At 40.8% G+C, this 16,476-nt stretch overlaps 1 protein-coding gene across 1 annotated transcript; it reads left to right on the top strand.

Annotated features, from left to right (window-relative positions):
• Nucleotides 1–173: 173 nt before the first annotated feature.
• LOC311043190 (uncharacterized protein) lies at nt 174–12,710 on the top strand (the record flags this gene model as incomplete). Its single annotated transcript, XM_084054372.1, has 17 exons — nt 174–204; nt 2,145–3,409; nt 3,681–3,875; nt 4,396–4,491; nt 4,789–5,011; nt 5,420–5,721; nt 6,221–6,361; nt 6,485–6,599; nt 6,725–6,796; nt 6,908–7,048; nt 7,870–7,983; nt 8,068–8,141; nt 9,112–9,216; nt 9,879–9,994; nt 10,351–10,489; nt 10,770–10,890; nt 12,023–12,710. The coding sequence occupies 17 exons, from the start codon at nt 174–176 to the stop codon at nt 12,118–12,120; spliced, it is 3,348 nt and encodes a 1,115-aa protein (XP_083910498.1). The 3' UTR covers nt 12,121–12,710.
• Between the last annotated feature and the right edge of the window lie 3,766 nt (nt 12,711–16,476).

The following is a 16,476-nucleotide window of genomic DNA, read 5'->3' as shown; positions in this document are numbered from 1 at the left end:
GTTCTGAGCCACATGTTATCACATCATAATCATTCATATTTTCTCCACTGATGTTGCCCTCGTCTGGTCTGTTTGGATCAATAACTTGTCCGTCTTTAAGACGTGGCCTGTGTGATCGGCCCCATTGTTTGTACCAACATGATGGCAGAGAGGCGAGGGGTGTGTTTGGTGCCATGTATAAACCTTCAGTAAGTCACTTTGCAGGTGAGTAGCCTATTGTTAATATACACAACTCTAGCCATGGATCACAAGACGGTCATCTGTCATGACCGTGTCATGGATGAACTTCAACATAGTGTTTACACTTTCTCCCTTTTTGGCCCGTACGTACATCTACCTAAACGTTAATATTTCAAATATAAAGTATACTTAACCCATGGCCATGGATGTTACAATTATGTACGGCTCCTCAGAAGTACCCTTATCCTCCGTATTGTTCAATAAAAAAGCATTTTAATACGATCGGTGGCCATTTTCTCCATATGCTTTCAACCACGTGACCCTATCGGTTGGCAGGCGTATTGCAGTCTGATACTAACACTATGAGAAAATTGCCACCGAACGGATTAAAATGCTTTTTATTGAGCAATACAGAAGTACTTCTGAGGGCCCGTACATAATTGTAATATCTGTGGCCATGGGCTCAGCACCTTATATATTTGAAATCTGAACGTTATGTAATGTACGGACCAAAAAGGGAGGAAGTGTAAAGGCTATGTTGAAGTTCATCCATGACTGTCGTATAATATATGACAGTCATGTATCAAGGCTAATATCTGCTCTTCTGTGACTTTGCCTACTCGGATCAATCAAACAATAAACCAATCAATAAACACGTTATTTAAATTGCACTGGTGGTCAACAATTAAGCAAAAAGACAAAAGACAACAATTGTTTTTATGTTAGACTGGAGCATGGATACTATATAGGCTACATAACAGAAGTATTTCTGCCTTAGTGCCATTTATTTATTTATTATTTCACCTTTATTTTACCAGGAATAATCCCAGTGAGATTACACATCTCATGTGCAAGGGAGTCTTGGTCAAAACAGCAGCACACAAAGTTTCACATACTCTGATTTAGTGGTTTATTGCCAGGACATGTGCAGATAGTGGTCAAGTAGTCCTTTATCCCATTTTAAAAAACCTCCATGCTGACAATATAGAGCCCAGTTTGAGATGACTCTGCTCACACCATGATGAAGCTGCAAACACATTAAAAGCAGTTTCACCAAAGACTGTATGAGATCGAGGAATTACGTACACAACCTTTCCATCAGATCTCAGGTTAAAAGCACTAGTGACTAATTTATCCATTGCTAATTATTAATCATGCATCTTTATGTACAGTACATTCACAGACTTAATATTTGCTTTGAAGGTGCCTCCCTGTTATTTTTGTTCTGTTCCTCTGTTTTTTCTTTATGTAACTGAAAGCTTGCACAGCATAAGTACACAAGAAACAAAAACAGACACAAAGCTAAATAAAATAATATTGCATACGTTTGAATTAAAAGCTTGTCATTAAGAACTAAAATATAGAAACTGTAATAAAAAAAGGCAAAGGTTAAGATCTAGGCTTAACAGAGAATAGAACACCCTATTTAAAAGCCAGGTTAAAAAAGTGTGTCTTTAAGTTTAAGTCAAGATTCTCAGCTACCCTCAACCAGAAGAGATAATCTTGCAAACACTTTTCATCAAATTGTTTTGAATTAAGGTAATGGTCATGGAATTAATGAATTTGTGCTTAACACTTTCAACCTGGCATCCCTATTTTTGGCATGTCATTATAGGCGAAAAGTTTTCTTTATTTTTTCAAAACATTTTCAAAAATAGATCAAATGTTGCGTGACATCACCGTACGATGTAGTATAAAATATGGCTTAACCCATTTAGACCTGAGGCCAATTCTAAGAACACCTAAATCCAAGTTTTCTGAAAAATGATTTTAATTCAAAAATGTCTAAAATAAATATGTAGATGTATGATGTATATGTATATGTAGCAACAGCTAATGTTACACAAAGGGGTTCCTGGATTGAAAGGTATAACAACATATTGGTGTTCCCTGTCTAAATGGGTCAAGTGGTTAAGTCACTTGTGTCAGTGATATTGATGAGACAATGTTTTTTCTGTAAACAGGAGTCCAGCAGCATTGCCACGGAGCTGCAGTCAGTGGAGCCTCAGTGAACGCCGTTGAGACCACAGGCGTCTGCATGGAAGAGCTGGAGTGGCTCAACAGACAGATAGAAACTGTCAGGAATGAAGTCGCTGTAGAGCAAAGGAGACTGTCTCATTACCAGTCGGTGCAGTCAGACAGTAAGAGGACTTCTGAAACCATATGCAAACCAGTAAATGGTGAAAGTTCCAGACCATCCTCACTCACAGGCACCCAACCACATTGCGGTAAGAGCAAGTATGTTGTGGACAACTCCAAACCAAGGACTGATTTGGAATATGACCCCTTGTCCAACTTTTCTGCTGGCTTGCGGCCTTTTGGTAAGGACCAGAAAGTGAAAGCTGCACAATGTGTCTCGAAAAGGGACGTTTCATCAAATTACCTAAATAAGTTGTCCACATTTGAGACCCATCTTGCTGTGGAACCCTGTCCTGAACAAGTTGATGACTATAAAGAGGAGGGCGACCTCGTTATTGACATCCCCCCGTCTCCTGCCAGAAAGAGGAGTCGAGCTGAAAGACGCTGTGATGGCATCACTACCAAATCACAGGATACAGTCATCGAGGTCAAGAAATTCAAACCTGCTCCAACTGTTCTGCGTGAAGCAAAAGACATTGATGACAAACACTGGGAAGACGACACAGAATGCCTCTCTCATGGTTCTGTGTACCAGCAGTGTAGTGAACCAAGTGACGCAGGAGTGTTTGACGATTTAACCAAATGTCTGGAAGACCTGAGGAGTAAAAGCCAGGAGGTCAACTCTTGCTCCCAAGACATGGAGTGTGTGGCGGAGAGCAGTTGGGATGTCAAGCTTCAGGGTCTTCCTGAAACATCAGAATCCTCCCAAGACCACCATCATCAGCAGCTGGTCATCAAGGAGGATGTAAGGAAGACAGATGAGGAAATGGGTCCATCTCCATCACCACCATGTGACGCTCCAAGAGAAGCCTCACCGCCTCCGACGGATTTGGTCATGTCCTCCTACACTTCATGCCATCGACTCCCCCTGCAAGCTCAGAAAGCTGAGCAGCATCCCCAGTGCATGGCCCCAAACTACAACAGGCATCCCATGCAGAGTGTAACATCAGTGCCATCACGTGGCCAGAAAGTGTCAGAGCAGTTGTTAGGAGCAGCAACAGCGTTCACTTCACCTGAAAACTACATTGAGGAAACGACATCCACTGGTGGTCACGCTCTCCATGTGCCGTCAACCTCTGTTCAGGCAAAGGTGACCAGGCTTTCAATTAGGGGGGGGGGGGTCCATGTCCAATGCTCATTGCTCATTCATTTTCATGGCCGGTGGAGATATCGGAATGAATTAAATAGGCTACTTGCATTTGCTTTAGGGAAATTTAGACTGTCTGATATGTTTGATTTCTGATCATGTATGTTAATCACATTAACCCTGGCATCCTTATTTTGGGAAAATGTGTCAAAATGTGTGGGGGGGGAGTATTTATATATAAGGAAAGTTGTTTTTTATAAATCAAACCCTGCAGGTAACCAATGGGATGGAACAGATGGAACAACTCTCATCAGAAGCAGCAGGTCCTGAAAATAAAGTTGACTCCAGCTTGGATGAGGCAGAGTTAAACTATTCTGATGCGGACTTGTCAGACAGTGACCCGATGGAAGAATGCTACAGAATCTTCATGGAGGACAGCAGGGGGAAGACAGAGCAGAATAATGTACCTGTAAGAATAATCTAACGGTGGTTCCGTGTGTTGTCAGACAAGTCCAGGTGTGCCTTGGGATTTTGTGGCAACCACACCTTTAACACTATCAATACAATATACTGTGTATATATACAACTAGACAAAAAGTTATGAATATTTTTTTAATTTACTACATCATTTTTGCACATTCATTTCCCAATACAGAGGTGAATTCCATACCTTTAACTACCTACTTACAATCTGGCATCCTTATTTTGGCCATGTATTTATAATAATAAAAAAAAAATCCACACATTAAAAAAAGATATTGCTAATAGCCTATATATAAGCTCACAGCCGATTGCGATGCATTGTTTGTGTGCTTGTACATCTGCTATTTTCACTGAATACAGGTGTGCCTTGAGATTCTGACTTGTGCTTGAGGACAATCAGTTTGAAAACTACTGCTCTAATACACCGGTTGTAAACTGAAGAACAGTCTTAGAACATTTGGAATTATATAGAACTAATGAGAACATTTATTTTCCATGTCTTTCAGGTGCCAGATACCGAAACAGAGATGCCAGAATTCAATCTAAAAAACAAAGTGTTGCCAGAGAAGAATGGGATGTCACACCTAGCCAAACCTATTGAGGTAGGTAGGTATTTCATGGCTAAAATGAGATCTTAAATTGACTGGCACTTGAACACTTAAGCCCTATGTACTTACATATACCGAAATAGCCAATCAACAAGCTCGCAGTGAGTTGCATCGTAACGTGCTGTGAGCTTGCAGCCTGCTTTTTTCTCCATTTGTGAAAAATATGTAAAACAGAAAAGTCAGAATGTGAACATTTGCCCACTATAGGGCTGGCAGTGTTAATGTGGTTAAGGCTGTAAAAATGGCAATCCTATATAAGACATTTTAATTGATAACTCTTGATAACTTCAGCAGCCAGTGGTTAACGGCAGACCTCAGCCCCAGATGCTAGTCCGTCTACAGCAGGAACCATCGGGGTCAGGGACCACAACCCAGTTCTTTACCACCTCCAAGACCCCACAGCTACAGCAGAGTGCACCCACACGGTCTGCTTCTATGAAGGGAGTTCAAGCCTCCAGCTCCTCTCACCAGAAGCCAGCCGCTGTACACCCTCCCCTCTCTCAAAACACAGCCAGTAAGCCAACAAATCGGGTTGGGGGATGTTCACACAGGTCTGAGACGCATCGCTAGAAATGTGTTGCAAACAAAACCATTGTTTTGCTCTGTTATGGCATGTCACATGTTTCTAGCGTTTTTTAGATGCACATAAAAGCTAAAATATTATTATCAACTTTTCATCGGAATACGTGGAGTCTCATCGCTCCTCAGTGCCTTTAACCAAGAGCGCTGGTACTGCTGGCAGCCAAACAAACGCTTTCTGTGGACACAGCACCTGTTTGCCAAGGCATTATTTGATCTGTGTCTGTAGCAATGTGATTTGTGTGATTGTAATCTTTTGTGTATTCGAGATAAGACGGTGCTGGTTTTAAAATTATGTGATTCACAGTATTTTTTCTTGTGTATTTTCTTAATTTTCTCCCAGCCTACATGAATTGTATACCAGTGGGCACTGCTGTGATTCAAGTGGGCAACAACCTTCATTTCATCCTTCCAGAGGGCACCTATCCTCTGCCCATCGCTTCCCTTGCCAACGCCATTACCCCAATCCTTACGCCAATCACTCCCATGCATGCGCACCGTCCGGCTACGCTCAACCCTGTGCAAGCACACCGCTGGACCCCAACTCCGACCCTTCCGCATACATCAACATCCAATCCCGTGTCAGGACACACAAGCGCAGCCTCTCACTCTGTTCCACATGCTGCCCTCCATGCCCCCGCCAAGGTGAGTGACTTTGAAAGGAGAGGTTGAAAAAGAAAAGAACACTAACTCTTTATCCTAAATTACAATTGGGGTCCAATTAACAATTATAAAGACTGTAACAATTCAGCCCTATATATATATATATACTTCTTTGTATGATGAATAGATAAAATAGCCAATCTACAAGCATTCAAATTGTGAGCAATTTTTGCTATTTACTATTACCATTTTTCCTTTTTTTACAGTGACAATTCTCACATACTGTACAATGACATTCTGGTTGAAAGTGGTAGAAGCTGCAAACCATTATTTGGTTTAGTGAATAAAAGGTTGTTTTGACCAATCTATATGGTATGGAGTATGTTAATACAATATAACTGCGGTGGTTGTAGCTGGTCTAGCTGAACTTCTATTGAGACATTTTGATTCTGCTGTCCTTTGAATCCTGAGAAGGAGATGAAAGTTATGGTGTGCAGATTCAAAGAAATGTAAACTAAAATTAATGATGTGTCCTTAAAAGCCCATGGCCGCTAGGCGTAAGATGAAGCAGCCTGCTGATGTCAAGGAGAAAGTTCCACATGATGTGCGACAGCGCTACGTTAACATGTTCACGGAGGAGCTCCTTAAAACCTCTCCCAGCGTCAACGATGCTTTTGAAAAGGTCTGTGCAAGAACTGGCATTCCCTTCAAATGTCATCCTGTCTTAATGATGAATTACAGTATGATATTATATTTATATTATTACCTACAATAATGTTTTAAATTGCCATCTAAATGCCTGCAGGCGGTTGCAGAGGAGAGGAGTGTATATAATCGCAGCACCAACAAGCTGAAATATTTGAGTGTTGCAGTGAATGCACTGAAGAAATTGAAAAGCCAAAGTACTGTTTCTGCTAAAGGTGAGATGAACCAAGGATCGGTGGATCTGTTGACGGGAAATAAATGCTCTGGCCATTTAAACATGCTGATAAAAAAAGACATTGGTTCAATGAGTGTACTTAACATTTTAAATGTTTTTGCGCAGGTGAAAATGAAGCTTTTTCTCAAATATCCAGAGGCAAAGTTCCACTCAATGTAAAAGCACACACAAGAAACGGTCAGCATATTTAAAAAAAAAAATGCATTTAGTTTGTTCCCGTTTAAAAAAAAAAAAAGCAGGACTTTTGAGATTAACAAAGTTAAAGTGTGTGTGTCGGTTACACTCTAGCAGGTGATGCTGCATTGTACGAGAGTTTGAAGGAGTATGTTTTGACTGAGGAGAGGCTGATCGAGAACAACTATCCTCTCCAACACCCTGAGAAACCTGGCAGTGCAGCCCTTTTTGCTGACAAGAGAGGAACCACAGATCGTAAGCGTTTTTTTTTATGAATTAATTAACCTTGAGAGTAATGGATCCTTTTGCACAGACACTTTGACATGTCATAGATGGGTTAATGCAGCTGAAGTGTTATGACATTTATTGTGGGTCTCTTTCATTGAGGTGTTTCTGTTTTCCAGCATGAAGTTGAGTATATCTTTATATAAAGGGGGCTTTGTATAAAGATATTATATATTATAAAATAAATAAATACACTTTATAAAAGTGTATTTATTTTATTAAAGCTCTATTTTGATAGTAATTATTGCTATAGATAGTGTTTGTTCAGTAACAGGTCTCCCCATCTCTCCACCTCTTTAGTAAACTGTGAATACATTTTCAGGTTAGGATACCAATTTAATCTAATCAGGAGAGAGAAGTTCACAAAGATAATTGATTACATTATATAGAGCTCTAGTTTAAAATGTGTCTGCCCTTTTTGTTTCATCACTTTCCTTCACTTCACTGAAGAGACAGGGAAACCTGTGTTACTGAACAAACACCAATTAATACTATCAGAATGTAGAGCTATTTAACACTTATATTAACAAGAGAATATCTCTTACACCACTTTTAACTGTACAGGACAGGTCATGTACAGGTCAATGCTGGAACAAAGCATTGTGTATGTTTATCCAGCTATCTCATCTCAAAATGTCAAAAAGGTTCAAAAGGTTCTCTCCCTGATAAATTGTTAAAGGATGCCTTGCTCTCAATACACCACCAGAGGGCACACTTGACCCATACTAAGCTTGCAATAAGGGACTCCATACATTTATGATGATGAGGCCTTTGTTTCATTCCGGCAAAAGCCTTTAAGAAAATTTGCAGTCGGTGTGGGGCCACGTATTCTGTGAACCAGACAGGAAAACACACCCGCAAGGAAGAATGCAATTACCACAATGGAAAAGGAGTTGAGAAGAGAGGTGAGTATCTTTCTTTTTTTTTCATATGGGCAACTATTACAGTAAAAACTTAATGAATTGAGCATCTTATCAAACTGTCATTAGTCCCAGGTGGGGTGGAAACACGCTACAGCTGCTGTCAGGCAGTGATTGGGGCCCCTGGCTGCCAAGTGTTCAAGGTAAATAAAAAACGGATGATGAGTTGACAAAACCACCCAGTAAAATACTGTTAACATTTTATAAATTTGTAGCTCTGAGAGTTGCAAATTAAATAAATGAATGTGTACGTTTGTACACGCAAATAATTATTTTGTAAAAAAAGAAGAATATATTTTCAGGCTGGGATAAGTAAAGAAATTACAATCAGTAGAGAGAACCCCACAACGATCATTTATCAGCTTCAATTTTATAGTGTTCCAATTTTGTCTGCTAATTTTCCTTGTTTCATCCATAGAGGTATAATATAACGGTTTCATCACTTCCAATTTCACTGGTTTATACTGTATCCTGTATGAGTTCTCTCTCCTGATTAGAGAAAATTGGTATCCAAACCTGAAAATGTATTTTGTTTAATAAAGAGCTTGAGAGGGGGGAGTTATATACAGTATATCTCTGCTGTCCGGCAGGAACCAGCTAACTCAAAAATGTTTTTCAGGAAATTAAAAAAGAGGTTTTGTTCATCATTGATAAGAACAGCTGAATGGACCTCCAAGCTCACAATGAGGTTGGAGGTCAAAAGGGGGTGGAGCCTGGAGTCAGCAAAACCAGCTAACTCCACCCCCCTTTGCTCGAGGTAGCTGGTTTAGCAGAAAGTTTGCGAGTTTGCTCGGATCCAATGGAGTTGGCTGCTTTTGTCAGAAGCACTTTTTAATACTTTTCATTGGTTCAATATTTTTTTTACCAACACACAGACGTAAAGGGTGTTCAATAGCACTGATTTATGGAAAAAAATGCAAAAGCGGAAAAATGGATTTAGCTGGTTCCTGCCGGACAATATAGCAATGATTATAGGAATATAGAGCTATGTAACACTTATCTTAACAAAGAAATATATATTATAATATATACAATTCAGATTTTACTGTTTTGTTGCTCTCATTTGCTCCTTAAAATGTTAAAAACATTTTCCTGTGTCTCTGTCTTCCCCAGCTGCATGTCCATGATGGAGTCAGTTTGGAGGGGTTTGTGGCCACCCGACCCAGAGAAGCCTCCGATAAGAGCTGTCCTGGGGTCTACTCTCTGAACTGTGAAATGGTAATATTTTATATACTTTATTGTCCCCTTGAGGACCTTTGTCCAGTGAGCAGCCACAGTGCAGCGCTTGGGGACCAACTCCAGTTGTAAGGCCAGTAACTTGGGTCAAGTGCACTGGCAGGAGTGTGCATCTCATCTTTAATGTAGGCCGATGCTTTGTTTTAAAAAACAAACTCAGACTATGCCTTTAACTTCTCCATTGAATTATTTAGATTTGTTACGCCGTGGTAGAACGCCATGCTGAAGGTTTAGGTTTATGTTCATCAGTATCACAATGAAAACGTTTATGTTATATTATCATTAAAATTGGCAGTCTCCCTACATGTAGCCCTGCCTGAAGATGATAAGCCCAATATCTCCCTTGAGCAAGTGGGGATTCCCTCTTGGGTGCAGTTACCTGTTTGCCTGACTGTCTTGTTTTAGAATGGTTTCCAAACCAAGTAGCTTTCTCATTATCCCTTTCAAAGTGACTTGATTCACATCCACCTGTCACAGTTGGCCTTAGGCCCTGAAAATCTCTTGGATTTATTATGAATGATGTTTGTCGTTATGTCCATTTTGTCTTGTCAGTCTATTATGAATAATGTCTGTCATTATGTCCATTATGTCTTGTCAGTCTATTATGAATGATGTCTGCTGTTGTGTCCATTTTGTCTTGTCAGTGTTATACTACTGGAGGTTTGGAGTTGTCGAGGGTGACGGTGGTAAACTCCGGCCTGCAGGTCATCTATGACACCTTCATCAGACCTGATAATGAAGTGATTGACTACAACACCAGGTAATGTCATAAGATTTCGGCCTTCTTCTTGTCACCCCACGAACACTAGCATCCCTATTCGGGGCGAACATTTGGCAAAAATAGCAAATCTACACGTTTTATGTGTTTTGAAATATTTAACTTCACTTTTATAATGGACGTCAATGGGGCTTGGATCAGGCTGAAACCTAGACGAAATGTAGAGTCGTACGTCGGATATGTCAGACAACTGACATCACAGGCCGGCCACATGAAGCCATGCTGTTCCCATGTGGAAATTCAAGATCCAAATGATTGGATTTTAATTTATTTTACACTGATCTTTATTTAAACACTGAAAGCCTATAAGTTGTATTTACCTTATCCTGAATGGCTAGGTTTTCAGGCATCAGTGAGGACGACATGAATGGCATCAAGACCTCCATAAGTGAGGTCCAGGAGACCCTGCTGAGTTTCATCCATGCAGACACCATTCTGATCGGTCACAGTCTGGAATCTGACCTCTGTGCCCTGAAGGTGAGTTCAGTAGCCTATAAGGCTTAAGCGTTCACTAGTATTGCTTGCAACGTTCTCACAATATCTTGGTTGTCTCCCAGGGACTCAAACTTACAAATACATTATGAATTAATAAGCCGTATTTCAGACATTTTAAATGTGTTTCTGATTTTATATTCTTGTAGGAAAGTAAAAAAACTAAACCAAACGGAAAATCTGGATGTTTACAGAAACAGTGCCATACACCATTATTATTGATCTCTGGATCCTTGAATTATTTTGGTTTCGTTTGTCTGTTTAGTTGATCCATGGCGTGGTTATGGACATCTCGGTGGTCTTCCCTCACCGTCTGGGTCCACCTAACAAGTTGGCCCTGAACACCCTTGTTGCAGACCACCTCAGGAGGATCATCCAGGACAGTGGTGGGTCACGGGACAACAGCCACCAAATACTCACTGGAGTCATCATGGATTTAAGTTCTCAGTCGCCACGACTGATTTCGGTCATTTGGATTCCACACAGTCCAACACATCTTTCTCTTTGCTAACTTTTGGTTTTCTCTAAAGGATGACTTACACTTGCGTGCCGGTCTCGCGGACAGAAAATCGCTGATCTACAAACTCACAATGCGTCGCACTCTGACGCGTTGTGAGCTTGTAGGTCTGCTGTTTTCGGTGGATGACACGGCACGACCAAGGGTAAATCAAGCATATCCCTAACTCCTGAGGCTGGTAAAGTCAAGCCCTAAAGTAATAATAGATACTAAAATAGTTATTTAGATTAAAGAGTATTTGAATTGGTCAGATTAGCAATAAACCCCAATGGTCGCTGATATATTTCATAAAGGCAAAGATTAAAGCCTCAATCTGCGAATTCTTCAACTGGTTGACTGTATGTAGAACAGCAGAATTGTAGGTTTAGAATGATGATACCTAAATATCATAATTTTGTGTGAGAGTGTGTGCTTTCACTGTGTTTCACAAATCGCAGATTGGGACTTAATTCCCGCACAAACTTATTACTTCTGCATTGAAGTTATTGAAAACACATAGTTTTGGTCGCAAGAACCTTCCTCAAGCCGTCTCAAATGATTCCCAAACAATAAAGGAGTAGACGGAAATCTGATGATAAAATAATTACAGATATGAAATTTGTGTCTGTATGTGACTTGCACTGGAAATTTTGTTTTCTTGACACAAAGGTCCGGACCGTATGGGGGTATTTTCTTTTATGTTAATTTGCCTGAAAATATATATTTTTGAACTGGTTTAACGCAAATATTATGCAGCGATAAAGCAACACAATTTGTACTCACGCCCCACCACATGTAAAGATGTTAACCGCATGAACCCTAGCATCCTTATTCTGGGACGAACATTCATCGAAAATAGCAATACAAGCTTGTTCTATAAGATATTTGCTGTATGGGGGAAAAAGAGGGTACCTGGTATAGACCCCTGGGGGCCCCCGGCCAACAAATATAGGGTTTAAGTGGTTAAGACTGAGGTGTGTTGACCTGGTTCTTGTGTTAATATGTTACTTTCTCTTTCTCAGTTTCTGGCCATGACACTGTAGAAGATGCAGCTGCTTGCATGGAACTCACGTTATGGAAGATCAAGGAAGATGGCAAAGCCAAAGTCAAAAGATTTTGATGCAAATAAAGATCTTTCTCACCCTGTCCACACATGAAAATGGCACAATGTGCCTGTACATAACTATGCGCTTACTTAAATTTCTTGTTTCCAATTTTCTAATTTTGTTTCTAATTTTCTTCTGTGAAAGTGAAGAAGGCTTAATTGGTGGACAGTTTTTTTTATTTTCCCCCATTACTATGAAATCACTTATTTTGGATTCTATAATTTCCCTTGTGATTGGGTTTTGGGTTTGCAGTCCAGTTTTCCACGGGACACACTTGGGGGGAGGGGTTATGGAAGTTTTCAAAGTAAAGGCACATAATAAAACCCTGTTGTGTGGCATGGCATTTCTCTTCAACCAACCAATGGACTTCAATGTTGAGTGCACCAGGTTTTTGCAATTACCGGTATGCAAATTGGTTATTAAGCACACCTGTTTCATTTACAAACATGGTCGCTAACTGAGTTGATATCACAGACAAACAAATAGCCATTGGATATAATTGACCGAACTGAAGATACACGGATTCTACTAACATTAGTTCATATATTTGTTCTTTTCTGGAGGAAAAAAAGCTTTATTGTGCTGGTGCACAGGTTGAATGACATATAAGTTTGGGTAATTATTCTTTGGTTAAAACATTTTTAAAGATTAAAAAAAGAAAAGCTCTATAGCCTACGTTCTGTGTTTGTTTTGTTCAGTATCAGGGGTCTCCCCCCGACTCTCCAGCTGTAAAGGAAAATACATTTCTGGTAGGTCGCCAATTTCAGCCAAGATCAGGTTACCCATTTATCAGCTTAAAGTTATATAGCCTATCAGCCTTAGATCAAAGACTATCATAGATGTATTTTTTTATCGAGTCTGACTTTTACTCTCGTATCTATTATAGTCTTGGGCTTCACCCTTCAATTGTCACTGGACATCCGCGCGCAAAGGCCGTACTTCTCCGTACATGTTGGCCTACAAAAAAAACAAAGTGCTGACCCTGTAGCCACTTATGTTAACTCGACATTCGGAACCCGTGTGCACTGTATTAGTCGGTATTTTTCAATAGAAATGTGTTAATACCGTCTGTGTCGGATTCTGTCGGAGACAAGACGCATCCGGTGAAAGCCGGAATTACACTCAATGTAAATGGGAAGTAAACGAGTGGGGCGAATGGCGTTCAGCCCAGGCACAGACGGGAATAAAACGCACATTTATTGAAAAATACCGATTAATACAGTGCAGAGACTCCAAATGCCGAGCTAACATTTGGGGCTACATTTTGCATTTGTACATGTTCGGAGAGTAATACGGACTTTACGGGCGGATGTCCAGTGACAATTGGGGGGTAAAGCCTAGCTCCATAAAGAACCTCTCACTCCCCTATACAGCTCCGAGATGAGGTTCTATGTCGTTCTCATCCAGGATCGGGCGAACGTCTGCCAAGGCTCCGCTGTTTACCCTTTTGTATACATCGTATCCCAAAACTAATGGTAGATTCCAAACCGCACGGATGTTTAAGCTTTGGTCGGGGGCATAATATGTTAGGTGGGGAGCGAAACTACCCGTTTAAATCGCTTATTTAGTCAGCCTGTGGCCATCTTTCCCATTGTAGCCAAACCGGGAGCAGTACTGGCAGCGTACGTAGGGGGGTTTTCCGGGTTGAATGGAAAACATGGCCACAGGCTGACTAAATAAGCGATTTAAACGGGTAGTTTCGCTCCCCACCTAACATATTATGCCCCCGACCAAAGCTTAAACATCCGTGCGGTTTGGAATCTACCATTAGTTTTGGGATACGATGTAAACAGCGGAGCCTTGGCGGACGTTAGCCCGATCCTGGATGAGAACGACATAGAATCTCATCTCGGAGCTACATAGCGGAGGGAGAGGTACTAAATGGGGCTAGGTAAAGCCCAAGACGATCATAGATATGCAAATATAAAACGCATCTATGATAGTCTTGATAAACCACCCGGTCGCGGAATCCAGACCCCTGTTAATGAACAAACACTCTAGCAATGATTACAATCACAATATAGAGCTATTTGACACTTATTTTATTTATTTTTTAGCGCTTGAGAACTTCAACTAGTGTTGCGTTTTGACCAACAGCAGTGCTGAACGGAGGCTCCGCGTCCGGGCCTTAATGAGGATCATCAGATCAACAATGGTGAAGAAAGAAAGAGTCAGTCGGGACGTGACGGAGGTCAGGAACCAGGTGAGTGACTGCATGGGACAGACTGACTGACCACCAGCTGAGGCCAGTCAGGCCACTTGACCAGTGGTGGAAGAAGTACTAAAACAAATTTGCTTGAGTAAAACTATCAATAGGCCTACCCTACTGTAGAAATTGTCTGTTACAAGTTTGGTATTAAAAATGTACTTGAGTAAAAATATTGGCATTAAAATATACTACTTAAAGTACTCATGCAGAAGGTCCCATACGTTTCAAATGTATAGAAATGCATACATAGGCCACTATGTAACTAGAAGCCCTACTATATGTAGGCTACTTAAAGTATCCCTTGTACGTTGTGTTTGATCATGGTGTAGTTATGCTGCACATGTGGGCAGGTTGCTACATGGCTTTTCTCTTTATTGATAATCATTGTGTTCACTTTGCATTGCATAGGCCTATTCATCATATTGATAGTCCACTGTAGCCCCTTTGTTAGCCTAAATGGTAAACTCTAGTTACACATATGTATAAAAAACATTAACAGACCATTTTCATGTTTTGTTTCACCGCATGTAGACTGGCAATGATCAAACTTCAAATTCCGGAGAGTCACATGAAGTCAATTGTCCACCAGTTGCTCGTCCTAGAAGAAGACCTTTCATTGACCCAGACGTGATCCTCATCGGATCAAGTTCAGACGAAGCAGAAAACGACCATTATTCTGACATATCAGACTCTGACCCAGTGGAAGAGTGCTACAATATCTTCATGGAGGCAGATGGGGAGAAAGTAACAGGAAATATGGATTTGCCAGTAAGTGGCACTAGTACCCTTTCACTATGCCTATTATAGTATTTCACTAGTAGCCTACTAGACTATAGTTTTTTCACTAGGGCCTAGGCCTACTGGTTACCTGCCGGATTAAATGGCTAGATTACACTAGGCAGGCTCTGTCTGTGGAGTCCTTTTTTTTTTTTAAAGCCAAAGGTGTCACAATTCACTTCTGTATCATGTGGCATACTGTGACTCAACAGCTCAAGAAGAAGAGAAACCTGCACATCCAAAGCATGGATTGGGCAGGTGCTGAGCGAAAAACGCTCACACACTGCTGGGCTCCATTTGGGAAAAAGGTTTATTGTGCTCTTTAGGGAGCAATGCATACATTTGCTTGCCTCAAATAGAGCCCAGCAGTGTGCAAGTGTTTTTCTTCCTTTTCTTTACTTCCCTAAACAAATGGCGTATTCCATACCGTCCACAACCACTGAGTCTTGAATAGCTGAGATGCACAACGCGACACGTTGTGAGCTAGTAGATGGGCTATTTAGCTATAGGGTTTGAATTAAACCCTATAGCTATATAGTCGATGGGGGCTAATGTAGTAGTGTTGGCGTTAGTGTTCATTAATATTTAATGTTGGTGTTAATGTAGGCAGAAAATGTTTTTACGCCTCTGTCTAGGCATGGGCCTAGACTGCATGTGTGTAGATGGGACCCACTACCTATTTCTAAACTACTGAAATACTTCCATTGGCTAGGGATGTATTTAAAAATATATATATTTTTAGTATGTGGAATTTGGGCAGTTTAATGATGACTGAAAATGGGCCTAGTTATTTCAGAAACTGCTTCATTCATTGTTGGATGGGAGTCTGTCATGAATTAACCTTAAACTATAAGCAGCACCAAGTCCCCTCGCTTGTGGTGAGAAACTATTCCATTTTAGCCATCGATGAGTTAACTTAATGTTCATTGTGAGGTAATTCCACAGTGTATTCCTCTACCAACCGATTTATTGCAAGGTCTCCGCCCTCATCCAGTGTCATGTTGACTATGCTTGCACCTCATGGTTCACTAATGTCACTATACCTCACAACAAAGTACCCCCATGTCACTAAAACAAACTGATAAGACTACTTCTAAACCTCAAACCCAGGGCTCTCCTAACCCCAGCTCACTTTTCTAGGCTGGCATGGCTCAAGGTGGAAGAGTACAGCAACTTGCAATGGGCCTGGTCTTCAATATAATCAGAGCAACAGTGCCCATGTACTTGTGTAACTACTTCTCTAGAGAGATACCCATGGGCAAAACACCAGAGGAAGCTTCTCTGACCTTGTTCCCCCTAGATTCGGCTCAAACATGGTAGGGCATTCCACATTTTGGTGGCAGCATAGCAGAATGCATTTTACCCCAGCAGTCATTAAACACAC

This window comes from Gymnoscopelus microlampas (assembly GCF_963454915.1).
Source record: "Gymnoscopelus microlampas genome assembly, chromosome: 4".
Classification (NCBI taxonomy): Eukaryota; Metazoa; Chordata; class Actinopteri; order Myctophiformes; family Myctophidae; genus Gymnoscopelus; species Gymnoscopelus microlampas.
Note: the sequence above shows the minus strand (reverse complement) of the source record. Positions and strands in the feature narration are given on the sequence as shown.